Genomic DNA, 14,762 nt, shown 5'->3' with positions numbered 1-14,762 from the left:
GCCGAACCTCGAGAAGGATCGCGCCCAGTCTGGGACCCTAGAACCGGGCCGGGGGGGGGGGGCGTGCGGTGGAGTGGCGCTGCTCGCCCCATCGGGCGATCGCCACCCCCTCCGCTGCTCTCGTGGTGTGTGTGCGGCGCAAGCGAATCACGGTGCCCCGCTTGGCGTCTCGGTCGGTGGGCCGGGTGGGCCAGAGCGAGACGGCACGCTCGGCACGGCCACGACGAACACCGCAAAGAAGAACGCAGCAAAAGGCGCGCTCCTCCAACACCTACCTGGGGTATAAAAACCGATTGTAAAATTGCCTTTTAATACAGTTTTGCTGGAAGTTTCGCTGCGTACGGCTGCACCTGGGCGAACTAGTGGAGAACCACCGAGCGCTGCTCTGACATACCTAGCTCCGTCTGACCCTCCGTGTGAGACTCTGAAGGACTCTGCGGGATTCGGTTGTTGTTCGAGGTGTCGTTCTCGAGTTTATTGTTTCTGGGGAAGTTGTGTGCACGAGAGAGAGAGAGAGAATTGCGAGAGGCGAATTCTGGTGGCGTGACGTAGAGCGTGAATCCTGCGTCTAGTGTCGGAAGTGTCCTAGTACCCGAGTGCCCAACGGCCTGTGCCCAATTCCCCCCCGTTTAGTGACGCAGTGCGGACAGTCAGAATGAAGTATAGCATAGTGTCCGTGATCGCCCTCTTCGGAGCTGGTACGTACCATCAAGATAGTCCCTATACCATAAACGCTGCAGGTGGCCTACCCCGTATATCTGAGGGGCCCGTGAGGAGTGCACGCACTTTGCAGAACCCGTTCGTCTCGCAGCCCCAACGTGTCTCTGCTGCGACATTCCACATTCGCGATTGTGAAACGAATGGCAAAAGTCGGCCACCAGAACGCCGACCAGTGTTGTGTGGGCTGCCTTTAATGCTGCTCCACCACACGTCGAGAGAGAGAGCGAGAGAGCAAGAGGCCTTCCCGACCACTGGCTCGAGTGAAACGGCTACAGGAAGTCGCCATCGCCGAGTGGGGCTCTAATACCGCAGCTTTCGTTTTCTGTGCGATCGAGTTCTCGAAGCGGGCGCAGATCGTGTAGATTTCGCTTTCGTTTCGAACTGGTTTTCCCGGCTCCGACTCCGACTCCGACTTTCTTGCCACCTCCGGGCTCGTCCACACACGCGCGTCCCCAGAGAGAGGTGGAGCTCTGCGTCTCGCTTGCGTCTTCTCGAAATATGAGTCGAGGTCAGCGAGTTTCTGGGGTGGAATTTATGCACGTCGAGCACGGAGTTGTGTGTGCCTTTTCTGTGGTTCTGTGTTGGGCGTGGCGCTACGCGTCCGAATTGTTGAAGTCCAATCCACAAAACCCACCCGGTCCACCGGTCCGGATCCGGACCGGATGTCCTTGAAACCCAAACCAACCCGCGCCAGTTCGATCGATTTGTGGAGTGAAGCAATCTGACTGACGGCGGACTGACTTGCGTCCGAGTGGGTGACCTCCCGCGGCAGGTAACAATGGATGAAATTATCTCAGCAATGACATTGCCCGGACTGTCATTAGCCAAGCGGGTGATTGAACCCCACCGATTCCCGGACGCAGGAAGATTAATCACCGGCCGGCACCGGGCGGGCCGTGGGATACGTTCAATTACACTAATTACACTTCCCGCCCTGGGTTCGGGATCTGGGGTCGGGATTTCACCGGATTCAACCACGTCGGCGAATCGAAGACATGTCCATCACCCGAACGCCCAACGCCTAGAGGGTGCCCTAATTAAATTACACTTGCAAACACCTCCAGCCGGATCGAGGACCCTTCCTCGGGCGCTAATTAATCATTGTGCACCACAATCGATGAAAAGGGTCCGCGCTCTGGGCCCGCAGTATTGTGGGGTCCGGTGCATACGTGATGCGTTTCTTTGCAGCGGACATCTTCTCCGGTCCGAACTAGCCAGGTCCCGGGGTGGAGGGTAATGAGATTATCGCCCTAGTTGGAAGTCAAACCTGGGCCCGCCGTCTGATGTCTGCTCTGTGGACCTCTGTGGACACCGTGTCATCATACGCGTGAGCGTGATGTGTTTGTTGGATCGATGCTCCCCCGTCCGGTCCACTGTTAGATAATCACTCAATTAGTATTCCACCGGCGTACCCTTTGCGCACTCCGATGATATTAAAATCGTGCGAAGAAGTCTGGTGCCCGGGTCAGTGGCCCAGGATTAGAGGGCCACCGGCATTCAGCTCACGTCCTCGGTGGGCCGCCTGTGACGCGTATCCATCACGAGTCGCGTACGTAACGGTCAAGAACCATAAAGAAACCGCTGGCCAAGCAAATTGTGACAAACACGAGACGGATTACCTCTCTCTCTCTGCAGGCGGGGAGCGGAGGGCTCGACCTATCATCGATCGACGTGCGTGACGAAATTAGTTAATTTTAATGACCCTCCGACTCGACTCGACGTTCCGTTCCGTGAGTTCAGAAAGAGAGAGAAGGAGAGAGAGAGGGACCTCCAGAATTGCTTTTGTGTCCTGTCTTCGCCCTCAGGCGGATCGGGCTCGAGGGCTTCTCTAGGTCCCTCTCTCTTTGACTGGGCTTCCTTTTTGACATTGAACCCCCTGGGGGGTGACACCTCCCCCCGAAGTGCCGCTGACCTTCTTGCCTGTCTGCTGTCGAAGAAGTCGCCTTTCAATTGTGCTCCAGTTTCCAACCCCCGAGGAAGCCCTCTGGCGGCCGAAAGGGACTTGCGGTGGTGTTCCCTTCCAACGCCGGCGGCCACACGTCACCGAAGACCCACTTGGCGGTTGTGAAAGTGGAGCAGCGCGCGAGCGTACCGATCGAGGACAAACGGTTACCATCGGTAATTACTGAGCCGAGCCGATCGGTCCCGCGGCCTGTGGGTCCAACACCGCGCGTATCCTGTCACAGTGATCGAGAGCGCCCGCACACGCGCCCGCGGACTGACCTTCACTGGCTCGTGACGGATCTTCGGATTAGAAAGTAAGGCCACTCGGGTCGGTCGCAATTGAAGTCCGAGTCCGAGCCCGAGCCACGGGCGGAAGCGTCCGCTAATTGCGCAAGTGCGCCTGGCCGGAGGATGTGCGACAATCTTGTGGGCTGAACTTGGCCCACAATCGGTGCGAAGCGGCTCTGGCCACCGCTGGAGCCGCTTTCTAATGCCTCGGTGTCACAACCCGCCGCCAGGCGTATTCAAATCACACCAACCACACCACCGATGCCACATTCCGGCAGGATTTCGTAACGCGACGCGTGATGTTTGCTCTCGGCGGCCCAACCCGGTCCGGAGGTCCGGAGGCTGCGCCCCCCCCCCCGGAAAGATGTGTGGTCGATGTGACATAACCGTGGTCCGTGATTGTGTCACCCTCCCCGGGGTGGGGAGCTACCGTTATCGACGACGGGCTTGGGACTGGTTTCTGCTGCGCGGCGGCGAAATTGCGCAATCGAATTTCGATCCTCGATCATCACGGAGAGATCACCTCACCAGCGCGTTCGAATTTTGCAATTCATTAGCAACCGTGTTGTGTGGCGCTCGTTGGAACTGGAAATACGGAAGACCTGGCTGGCTAGCTGGCGGCGAAGTGGTCGGATCACGCTCCGATTGCCCCGGCCACACCACCTACGCTCCCGTCGCTCGGTGTCGCCTTGGCGTATTCTTTACACTTCACACGTGTGTGCTTCACTTTCACTTTTCTCGGGCTCCGGAACCCGGCCGACCGTGTGGAAAAGGTGAACCAGATCAGCATGTCAACGGAGTCGAGCCGTGGCTTCCTATTTGCGTGCAAATGGCGGTCGGTTGGTTGAGTTACGGCCACGGCCACTACACCTTCGGATGCATCGCAAGGACCCTCTGGCAGGGAGTCGAAGTCAGGGCTTTTGGGGACGACCGCCGGGCCTCTGGCCCCAGGCGGTTACGTAGCCGCTAGAACCCCCGGAAGACTACGGCTTATTTATGTGTTAATTAAATTCCGTTGTCCATTAATGGGCGCCAGACGTTTGTTGGACAGAGCGGTGGGATCGGTGTGGATTTCAGCGTAAACAGCGATTGAAATGTCACACATAAATTCCAATTCATCGGGAGCGCTGCTGTCACCCGATACGACCGCCAGCTCTTAGCGCCTCCCGAGCGCCCTCCAACGGCGGGTGTTTGAACTAAGCACATGGAAAAAGAGGCCTTCTCGAACGCCGCACGGTTTGTGACCGCAACGAGGCTTACCTGCGGCATGGTTCCTGGATCCGGTTCGGGAAAACGAATGATAACATCAAATTTATGCGACTCTTCCGAGAAACGGCCGCAAAGATTCGATACAAAAACGGGCCTCGCGGCACTTCGGCGCAATGCAAACAATCGTTTAAAATCAAATCTTCGTTCGCCAAGCTCAAACATCAACAATGGGCGCACATCACCCACACCCACACACTGTTATCTGTATGTGTGGCCGGCATCTTCCCGGTTGCGATCGGCGACGGCAAACGATCGTGTGGATAATAAACGGTTATTGGTAAAAGTTTGCGCTCGTTTGTCGCAAGGGGCTGGCTCTTCTGTGTTGGGCGACTTCCGCGTTCCACCCCTTAATGTTGCCAACGATTGACAACGGCCCAAAGGGTTGAAGTTTGATGCCGCGTGGTGCTCCCGCCAAACAGAAGCCCTTCGCGGCACGGAGACAACATTTTCTTACAATCACGCGGCTCGTGATGAAATAAAAAAGAAAGTAAAATAAATATAGGACCGGGTCGCATCCCGTCGCATCTCGTACGGATAACAATGGAGATAATCAGCGCGCGTGTCAGGACCTTAGGCAGAAGGCGGCCGACGTCTTATCGCCCGCTCCATTGTTCCGGTGCCCCGGGCGCCATTCGGTGCTGAAAGGAGTGAGACGGCAAAGGACTCCTGTTCCGCGATCCGTTCTGGGAGAGCGAGATAATTGCGATTGCGCTGCGACACTGCGGGGTGTCGATAATAAGATCTAATCAGGCGCGGATTTGTTCGGGTGCCCCCCGGAAACCCCATGGCCGGTGGGTGATCGTTTCGCTGTAAGAGCGACCATTACAGCACGGCGCATTGGGCACGCAAATCTCACGTGTGTCCCACGGTTTGCCGATTTCGATTTCACTTTGCCCCTTGCCGGGGTCGTTAACCCCTCGGAGAACCCCGGGTGGAGGAGGAGGTCTCTCTCGCTGTTCCGTTCATGGTCAGCAGCCGTCCACGAAGTGAGCAGGAAGCGAGCATAGCGCGAAGTGGCTTGACCTCGCCGTGGGAAAGCCAGCCACCCGTCAGCTCCGGAAGGTGTTTCGCTACGATCGCCGCGAGTTGAATGAACCCGGGGCCGCCCGATCCGAGCGCACGGCCAATTGGCACGTGAAATTGAGAGCGAAAGTTTATGCTTTTCTCCGGCCCACCCCCGAAGATTGCAACGGAACGGGCGAAGAAACCGAACCGAGAAAACGAAAGCGGGCGGGTGGCGTTATGCTCGGTGAGGCTTTATGAGGGGCCTTGCAAGCTGAGAGCGATCCGGGCGAGATTGCACGGCAATGGCTGTGGCCAAACTAATTAAGAAACGAGCGCGATTAGTTCAGCCATTTTGCTCCGTTTCTTTCCGTCATTTTCTTCTCCCTTTTTACCTGGTGGCTCGCGTATGTTGCGCGCTCCGCCTAATGGCCTCACGCGAGGCTCACTTATGCGCGAGCCAAACCGAGCATGAAACCGCGGGCAACATAATGTACGCACGGAGCACGCATTACCAAATATGTCACAAAAGAAGCTGGCAGCATCGACAGAGCGAAGAGAAAAAAATAACGGAACCTTACGGCCGATTATCTAATGAGCGATTTTATGTGGAGCGATTATGTTTGCCACTCGAAGTTATGTCACGTGGTGCGCCGTGAGGTGGCTTTCTTGCCCACCGTTTTCGATCGACCCTTTCTTAACTCCCAGTTCCCTGGGTGGGGTGGTCCGCTCCCGCTCCGCTGTGGGTGGCTGTAAATTATCGCCAGTTGAAAGGTCGCCCGGGAGCATAAATTAAAGATCGTTCCGAAGCGATAAAAATGCACCGACTAATTACGGTGTGTAATTATTATCGGCGAGCCCAAATTTATGCGATGTGGCCGAAGATTTATTGAACTCCAAGCCGTGGGCGTGCGTGCGTATGCGCTCGGAAAGGAGAGCGTGCACTATCCCACCGCTGTCATCAAGTGCCGGGTGCCGGGTGTCGGGCGCCGGGTCCATATTGTGGTTTGCGGTTTTGTTGGCGGCGTCTGTCAGATCAGAAACCGCCACGTAGCGCCGGCGGAGGATTAAGGGAATGTGCCGCTTTTGTATGAGTCAGCAGAAGCGGGTGCGCGCCGTGATTCTCGCAATCCGGCCGGCATAATATCATTAGCATCGCCCAGGTGTGCGCCCGGTGCGGTGCTCATTTGAATCTAAATTTCTTGTCAACTTTTATTCTCCCCCGAAATCCGACGCTTCAGCGTGTCGGGATGAGTTCATTAATCATGTGACATCTCGCCGTCGTCGTCGTCCCGCGGTCGTCGGCTGACGTGGTGAATAATTTAAAAAAGTACGAGACAAAAAACGGCAACAAATCTCTCGTCAGTAATATTTCACCGCGCAGACACCGGACCGAACACTTTTTTTTGGCTGGACGCAGGACGGATGGGGCACAATAACCGAGTACAAGCCACCGATAGCCACAGAACGTAGATCACGTTTCACCGTTGGCCAGTCGGGTTGGCGTGCATTTGGATTAATTTTCGCCTGGGCCGTCAGAAAAGCGACTTGGAAGTGATGAAAGCACCGGGCAGAACCCTCTTGGAAGAAAAATTTCCGACAAATCCGACGGGTCACAAATCATTCACCTGATCACGGTCCGGTCGGTGTGCGCGGAACGAGGAACGATCCATCATCTCTCTCGGGCCAGCTCACCCCGGTTCGGCCGGTTGGTTTTAGGCCCCGAGGGGCTCGGGTTCTTTGAAAAATGACACCCAATCATCGCGAGATTGGGGTGCCCTCTGTGGTGGCGGATCCAAGTCCAAGTTTCAATTTTAACTCACCTGTGCGGGGAGATAACAGCGCGAGAACTGCGGCTTGTTTGCGTTTTTGTCCTCACCTGCTCTAATCCACTGTCCCCACGTGTCCTTTCCCGTTTTTTTTCAGCTGTGGCCCAGGAGAGCTTCAAGTGTCCGGATGACTTCGGTTTCTACCCGCATCAGAGCTCCTGCGACAAGTACTGGAAGTGCGACAACAACGTGTCCGAGCTGAAGACCTGCGGCAATGGGTTGGCCTTCGACGCGTCAGACTCCAAGTACCTGACGGAGAACTGCGACTACCTGCACAACGTGGACTGTGGCGACCGCACCCAGCTAGGTATGTTCCGCATCCAACGACCCACCAACCAGGTCCAGTATTTATAGAGGCATCCGCGGGTTAGCTTCGTGTTGCTGCTACTGGCGGAACTCCGCTGGGTGGCTTTTTGCGGAAGTGAACCAGTGGGACCCAAACCAACCCGCCAAAAGACCAATAAACCTTTCCAATCCTGGCTCGATCCTGGCTCTCTAAGCTGCCTGGCTGCGGTGGTTGCCCGCGATGAATGCGATAAATTAAATTTCAAAATTATATTAAATTTTTGCAACTCCAACTCCTGTTCGGAGTGGTTCCGCGGATCCGCAGCACGGCCGAGCGTAGCGCCACTCGCCGGCGCTACAATGTGATTCTCTAATAATTAATTAAACGTCTATAAATTTGTCCATTACACGTGATTTAATCGGACGCTAGCCAACCGACCTCCCGACCGGGTGGGGTTTCCCATTTTCAGAACCCGTGGCCTAAGCCATTGTTTTCGGGTCCGTTCTGTGAACGAACCCAGCTTCCGGCTCCACCGGAAGCAATAGGAATGTTTTCATTAGACCGCAGTCGGGTCGACGAGTCGCCAGCTACTAGTTAGTGTCCTAGTTTACTCTCACTTGCGTATAAATGGGACGTCCGCGTGATTCCGCGGATTGAGCCGATTGAGCTGACGGATAATGCTAATCACTTTCACCGCTAACTGATTGCGACACGCCTCGATGAAGAGTTAAGCTGAACGCCGGTTGAAGTTAGCGTTTGCAACGCAACAATGGTTGCCGGGGATTAATCGATCCAACTCGATGTGGGCAGGTGTCGATAATTGGCACACCTTTCACTAGTTTGAGCGGAACTGGGACTAATCTCTGTTGCTTTCGGTAACGAAGTGATGTCTAACGCCGATCTGTTTTGTAGAACCTCCGATCTCCACGTCCCACTGCGAGCGTCTGTACGGTATCTTCCCGGATGCGGGCAAGTGTGACGTGTTCTGGAACTGCTGGAACGGTGAGGCCTCGCGCTACCAATGCTCGCCCGGACTGGCCTACGACCGTGATGCGCGTGTGTGCATGTGGGCCGATCAGGTGCCGGAATGCAGAAACGAAGGTAGGTCCCCCGTGTGCCCCTTGTTGACTGGCTCCGGGTCGCTAACGCCGCTTGCTTCGATCACGATTTGCAGAGGTAGCCAACGGATTCTCCTGCCCCGCTGCCGGTGAGATCGCCAACGCTGGTTCCTTCTCGCGACATGCCCATCTGGAGGACTGCCGCAAGTACTACATCTGCCTGGAGGGAGTCGCCCGCGAGTACGGCTGCCCGATCGGAACGGTCTTCAAGATTGGCGAAGCCGACGGCACCGGCAACTGCGAGGACCCGGAGGACGTTCCCGGATGGTAAGCGCTACCCCTCACAGCAGCCCCCCTTTGGTGCTTGTGCCCTTTTCTGACGCTTCGAGCTCTTGTTTGTGGGTGTGTGTTTGTGTGTGTGTGGTTTTTGGCTTAATTCCGTTCCTTCGGCTGAACTTCTGGGAACCGCCCTACAGACGGGCTACCGTTCTTGGTCCTCCTTCAGTCTAATCCGACCTATCGTATCATGGACTATCTCTTTCTCTCTGTCGGCTTCCTGAGATCTTCCTGAAATCATCCGAACCTCACTTCCAAATCGACCTAGCGTCGTTACACCACACAGCACGCCTTCAGAGAAGCGTAGCCTTCCACCGAAAGACCCCCGGAACTACGGAAACTCTAGAAAATGCCAGGCCAATTGAGTCGCCCACTTGTCTTTGCTTACGCATACGAATCCCTTGCCTTCGCCGCCCGCCGTTTCATGTTGAGTGAATAATTCTTAATTCTTTTCTCTAACCATTCATCTAATCTCCCACCTCAACCAACAGCGAAGATTACTACGGTGATTTGGACTTGAAGAGCATCCGCAAGGGTGAGCTCCTTGCCGGTCTGGCCGGCCAGTCCGGTGGTGCGCCCGCTCCCACCAAAGCTAACGTTAAGTCCAACCGTCCGGCACCGTCCAAGGACAGTAACTAGAGGATGCGCGCGCGCGGGGATAGGACCGTCACAAGAGCCCGCGGGGTGGGGAGGGAACGCTAGAGATATACAGCATACCGATAGGACACACGAAAAAGGACGAGTGGCAGGGACCAACGATACAAACTGACAGCAACCGTAAGAGCAGCAGAGAGACAACGAGAGAGAGCGAGCGAGATAGATCAAAAGATAAATAGAAAGAGTGAGAGAGAGAGAGAGAGAGAGAGGGAACGATATGAGAGATAAGGGAGAACAACAGCGAAGGGTGGTAGCGAAGCGGAGTAGTTCGCGCTGAAGAAGGGCCAAGAAAATACTTTTAAAATTGCTACTTTACAACCATCGTCGAGGTCCGGCACGAGACGCCCGGTGGTCCGGTGGGCAGGGACGGAGGAAAAATCAAACAAATAGCCCTCAGAGAAACCCTACGCGCCTTCCGGCACACACAGGAGCAGCCGACGCCTAATCAATGGCCCGGCCCGGCCAGGAGCAAAGGAGATTGACGTCGACGAAGGGATTGGGTCGGGCCCCGCACGATAAGGTTCTGTTGCCTCGGGAGTGCGGGAGGAATGCGTTATTGGCTTACGCGAACGTATCACTTCTTTCTTTGGAGGGGCCCGGGACCCCTGGCCCCACCCAGCCCTGCCACCCGGCACCGAAGCACAGGAGGAGGAAACGAACCCTTTAAGTGATAAGCATTCAGAAAAGGGGAGCTGTAAAACGTCCGGCCGCAAGGCATCCCTTGCTCGTCCGAGCCGCCTTCTCCTGTTACACTAGCTCCCCGCCCCCACAAACCCAGTACCTCCACACCTACTCCACCGGGGCAGCCATTACAGTCGACATGAAGGGGGTCGTCGTCGAAACACTCTCACAGCCAAACTCAAGCCGATGCGCTGAGTGTGGCTCGTGTGCCGTGTGTTTGTACGTGTCCTTCCCGGGACAGCGCAGGACACCCCACCCGGTTCCTCCTTCAGACCGCCGAGCCAGATTGACGATGTCTCATTTTAACTTATTTATTGTGAAGCTCGAACTCGACCGGGGGTTGATTTCCGCTGTCGGCCCTTTGCCTTCTCCCGAAACCCCCGCCTAATAATTAGGCAGTGCCCCCCTCTTAACCGCCAGCAGAAGAATACTCAACTAAGCTTTGGTAGCCCGGAACTCAGTCGGACCCACCCTCTAGCCACCCACCCCCCCGTAATGGTGAGAGGTCCTTGGAATTGGAAAACTCGCGAGAACGGACGACGACGCCACGCCACAGAACAGTTTTGTTTTCATCAACAGTTTTGCTACAGTAGTCTGATTAGTAGGTTTACGAACTGCGCGACTAGACCAGAGAGAGAGAGAGACAGGTGAAGAGAGGAAGAGAGAGAACCGGGGGGGGCCCACGTGGCCACAGCCGGAGAGACGGAGGGGAGTTTAAAGTCTAAAGAAAATGAAATAATAAAAAAATCTTTAAAACCGTTACACACATTCTCTCTCCTATTTCGCCATCCACTCTACTCTCCACCCTTCATCGTCATTCATCCTTTCCCCCGGGGGCCCGGGGTCTGTGGGCCCCCGGTGGACATCGTTCATGACGTTTCCGCGGTGTTCCTACCTTCCCTAACTGCCGATACTAACTGTTCCGAGTGGCCGACGGGGCGTGATTTTCGTTTGTGTTTTTTAATTCACTTCCCTTACGCACTTTTACGTACCATGTTGGTGGGAACACGGGACACCGGTGAACACACGACGATCCGACATCCGAAAGCATCTTGCATCTTGTTTTGTGTCATCCCTAAACGTTGGGCTTCCGGTAACGTTGACCAACCTATCTCCTGATCTTTACTGACCTCCGGTTGTAACCTTCTAAACTGGTTTGAGTGGGCACTAGCAACAGTTCCGCCAGTCTAACGCATCTTTCCTTCCCCCTTTTCAGCGAGGACTACTACGGCGACCAGGACATCAAGGCCCTTCAGAAGAAGGGCTTCTAAGTTTAGTCATTAGCGTAAGCGCAATCGGCCGTAAGTTATTGCTGCGTGGAGCCAGTGGTACCTTTTCTTTTAATTACAATAAAAAGAGAAAACCGTAACATTTGCATGCGTGTATTTTGTGTGTGTTGTGTGTGTTGTGTGAGAAGTTTGACATGTTTCTACAGGGTTTCAAAATTAAATCTTAAAAATAACACATGAAAATTGAAGGTTTTTATTTTATATTTTTTATCATTAAGTGACCTTTATTATAACGTCACCGAACGTAACCGTTTTGCTGGAACCACATATCTTGTAAGTCGATATCTTCAATTGTAGACAAAACACAATTGTTATCATCTGACGGTATCGCTCTTCAATCGATTAGTTCTCCAGATGCACCTATTTTGCTTGTTTACGTAGATGTGATTCGTCACTGAAAAATGTTTTGATGGAAAAATGAGCGTCTTCTTATTCCCACCTTTGCATTAAGTTTTAATAGTTTTAACACGTTGTTCAGTTGCTAAAGAATTCATTTTCTAAAATGGTAGCCATTCAATTAAAAGTTAGATTCTTTGATTTACTCTTTGGTTAACTTTCGCCTCGCAAGCGAAAATAAATTACGAAATTGTGGTTCACGAACCCTACACAGCCACTGGTGTTTGCAAGCCATAAACCGACGCTACAAACAGTACTGAGGCTATTGCACTAAATATGGATGATTATGGGACGTTTTCTGAAGTTTTATGGTGCTTTCTGCTATCATAATATCAATTTAATTAGTTTCGCCAAGAACGTGCAGTGACTTTTACTAACACTTTTTCCTATTCTAGTTGTTCGTTTTTGTATTCCTTTTTATTATTGTTTTTTGAACATACGGAGCACACAATATAAAGTTTTGCTCTGGAGTAGATGCACTGTCTGGGTTCGAACTGACGTCACTCGAAACCGATGAAACAGTGCAGCGCGTATCTTCGGAAGAGCCACGTAGTAGTTCGTTAGTATTCAGACAATTCTTTCCATTTTTGAGTGGCGAACAATGATGAAATGATTCGATGAAGCTTACAATATTTTCTGCAATCCAATTCGGTGTCCTATCGTTCCTATTTAGTTAGTGATGGACTCATTTCAACGTTTTAGTATTGGATGATGAGTAAAATTTTACATTTCATTTCTCATTTCTCCATTAGCAGTTATAAAAAAGTAATAATTCGGACCACTTTGGGTTGTTCTGATACACATTTGCTACATCTACCACACGTGGTTAGTCCCCCAAGCGAGTTCAGGGCCAAGTGTTTTTAGTGGCCTCTCCGAATGTACTGTAGTGTGATCGAAAGATGAATATCTTGTGTTCAAGAAGCACTCTCATTAGCTAGTGGCTGGTCTGTTTGGACCGTGTAGCCAGTTGACAGGTAGCCCATGTAATGGATGGCATTCCTTAGGCATCGATAGTTTGACAGTGGAAGGCTTGCGTGGAATTCCGCATGATGCAACGTGCCCTGTTATGTGGCCTTGCTGTAGCATATGTCGATCAAAAATTATTGCTTGGTGCTACCCATGGTGGCTACCATTTTCAGAACCAGCTTAGCCTAATGCCAGACCAATGTCTTCAACACATCATTTCAATGAAATGGTCGTTGACACTTGTGTCTTTAAAGATTTCGAATTGCTACAAACATTTTTGGGAGGCTCTACTGAGCTAATGAAAAACATTTACAACCTTTCTCTTGGAGGCCCAAAACTACCAACCGACGTGGTTAGATTGCGTGCTGCGGCCGTCCATCAGATTGCATGTTTTGATTTCTCCAAAATCACCACCTTCGTCGTTGGCCAAAATATTCCGATTGACTGTTGGGCAAATTGTCTCGCGCCACCACCGTGACTTGACATGCCGAAGGTGTTCCGAGAAATGCGTGCAGTGAAGTGGAAAACAAAAAATTCTTTCTTTATTGCGCCACCCGAGAGCGAAGACAACGAAGTGGCGGCTTTTCTTGTTCGGCGGAAAAATCGATCAGACATATCTCGTCAAATATTTCGGCCGTCTTTTACGTGCCAAGTATCGTCAAGTTGACGGAAAGATTTTCCCGCCAGCGTGCGCATACCGTGCGTGGTAAATCAACGCAGAACACACCGGCAGCTGTCGAACGCAGGTGAAATCTGTGCCCGCACCTTCCCCAGAATTGCGCCGGGTTACACAGAAAAACCGGAAAACCCCGGAGCCCGGAACGGCATCGAAACAAGAAATCATTCCTCGAAACGAACCGTTTTGGGCGAACAACAATGTGTTGAAGGAGGTGAAGCCCTCACGCACGCACGGCTCCATCCATCACTCAAAGGTCGCAGTTTATGGACCACTCGGGGGTGGCCAGAAATCTTATTATTAAATTTCATAAGCAGCATATTTTATTGCCAAATACCTGTTGAAAGCACGCGGTGCGCCCCGTTCGCTCGGGGCCTTCGGACCAGCACTTTTAATGGTCCCGCTCAGCCGGCCGTGCGTGTCACCGGTGGCCGCTTAGAGGGGTGGCATTTAACTAGAAACGTGGAAAAATCGTGGAAAACGGAAAGTGGCCCGGGCACGGAAGGTCCGAGCAACACCAACGGTGGCCCCAATCTGGCCCGTTGGCCGATGGCAGATAAGCTGGGTGGCCGTTCCGCAGGCCGTTACTGTTCGAACGTCTGTCACTCGGTGCTGTGTGGTGGGCCACGGGAACGAATAATTTGTCCCCGGTGACCGATTTGTGACGGATCGTTCCGACCACCATCGGCCATCGTCCTGTGGCATGCTCACGCGGTCCGGTCTCCGGTGGGATGTTTGATTGTCGCTACTCTGCTGTTGTGGGGACCGAAAGCATGGGCCGAACTTTATCATAAATCGTGATTGAAATCGCAGCCTTCTTAAACGGTTTATGGGAAACTACTCGCACGACGTATGACAACCTTATCTCATTATTCATTAAACGGTTCATAAACGGTTTTTATAGTCGCTCAGTCTCCACGCGACCGTTTTTCCGAGCCGAGGCGATCGTAACGCTGCTCGAGGGCAATTTGCGCATTACGGAACTTGGTTGGGAAAATTGAAAATTTTTGTAGCGCTTCAATTATCGAATTAGCAGCGGCATAAGTGGTTTACGAATCTTAAAGGGCTTAATCTTTCGATTATAAAAATGAACCGAAATCCAGCGATGGACGGTGAGATGGACGGTGTTTCGATAAAGTTGCGGAAACAAAATCTGCTTCCAATTAATTAAAGTCTTCGGTTCCTGTTCGATAATTTTCGACACACTTGGAAGAGTTCATACGTCTGCGCTGCATCGAGTAAAGGATTCCTATGTGACAGCCGTCATTTTGGGCCCTGACACTATATCAACTTTAGGTTGGTGCTTAATAGGGCTCTGTCCGTCCTAACAATAAATAAAAAAAAAACATTTAAGTAATAATAATA

The 14,762-nt window shown here is 52.8% G+C and overlaps 1 protein-coding gene across 2 annotated transcripts; it reads left to right on the top strand.

The window, feature by feature from the left end:
* The first annotated feature begins 329 nt into the window (after nt 1–329).
* On the top strand, nt 330–11,427 carry LOC131212740 (protein obstructor-E). 2 transcript variants are annotated; one of them, XM_058206727.1, is made up of 5 exons: nt 330–698; nt 7,150–7,359; nt 8,251–8,439; nt 8,513–8,723; nt 11,287–11,427. In XM_058206727.1, exons 1-5 carry the CDS (start codon nt 656–658, stop codon nt 11,339–11,341), a joined length of 708 nt encoding a protein of 235 aa, XP_058062710.1. In that variant the 5' UTR covers nt 330–655; the 3' UTR covers nt 11,342–11,427. The 2 variants fall into 2 exon arrangements, with proteins under 2 accessions (XP_058062710.1, XP_058062708.1); XM_058206725.1 differs by lacking the exon at nt 11,287–11,427 and adding an exon at nt 9,224–9,585.
* Nucleotides 11,428–14,762: the final 3,335 nt, after the last annotated feature.

This window comes from Anopheles bellator, chromosome 2 (assembly GCF_943735745.2).
Source record: "Anopheles bellator chromosome 2, idAnoBellAS_SP24_06.2, whole genome shotgun sequence".
NCBI classification, from domain to species: Eukaryota; Metazoa; Arthropoda; class Insecta; order Diptera; family Culicidae; genus Anopheles; species Anopheles bellator.
The sequence above is the reverse complement of the archived record's forward strand: the minus strand, read 5'-3'. Positions and strand labels throughout refer to the sequence as shown.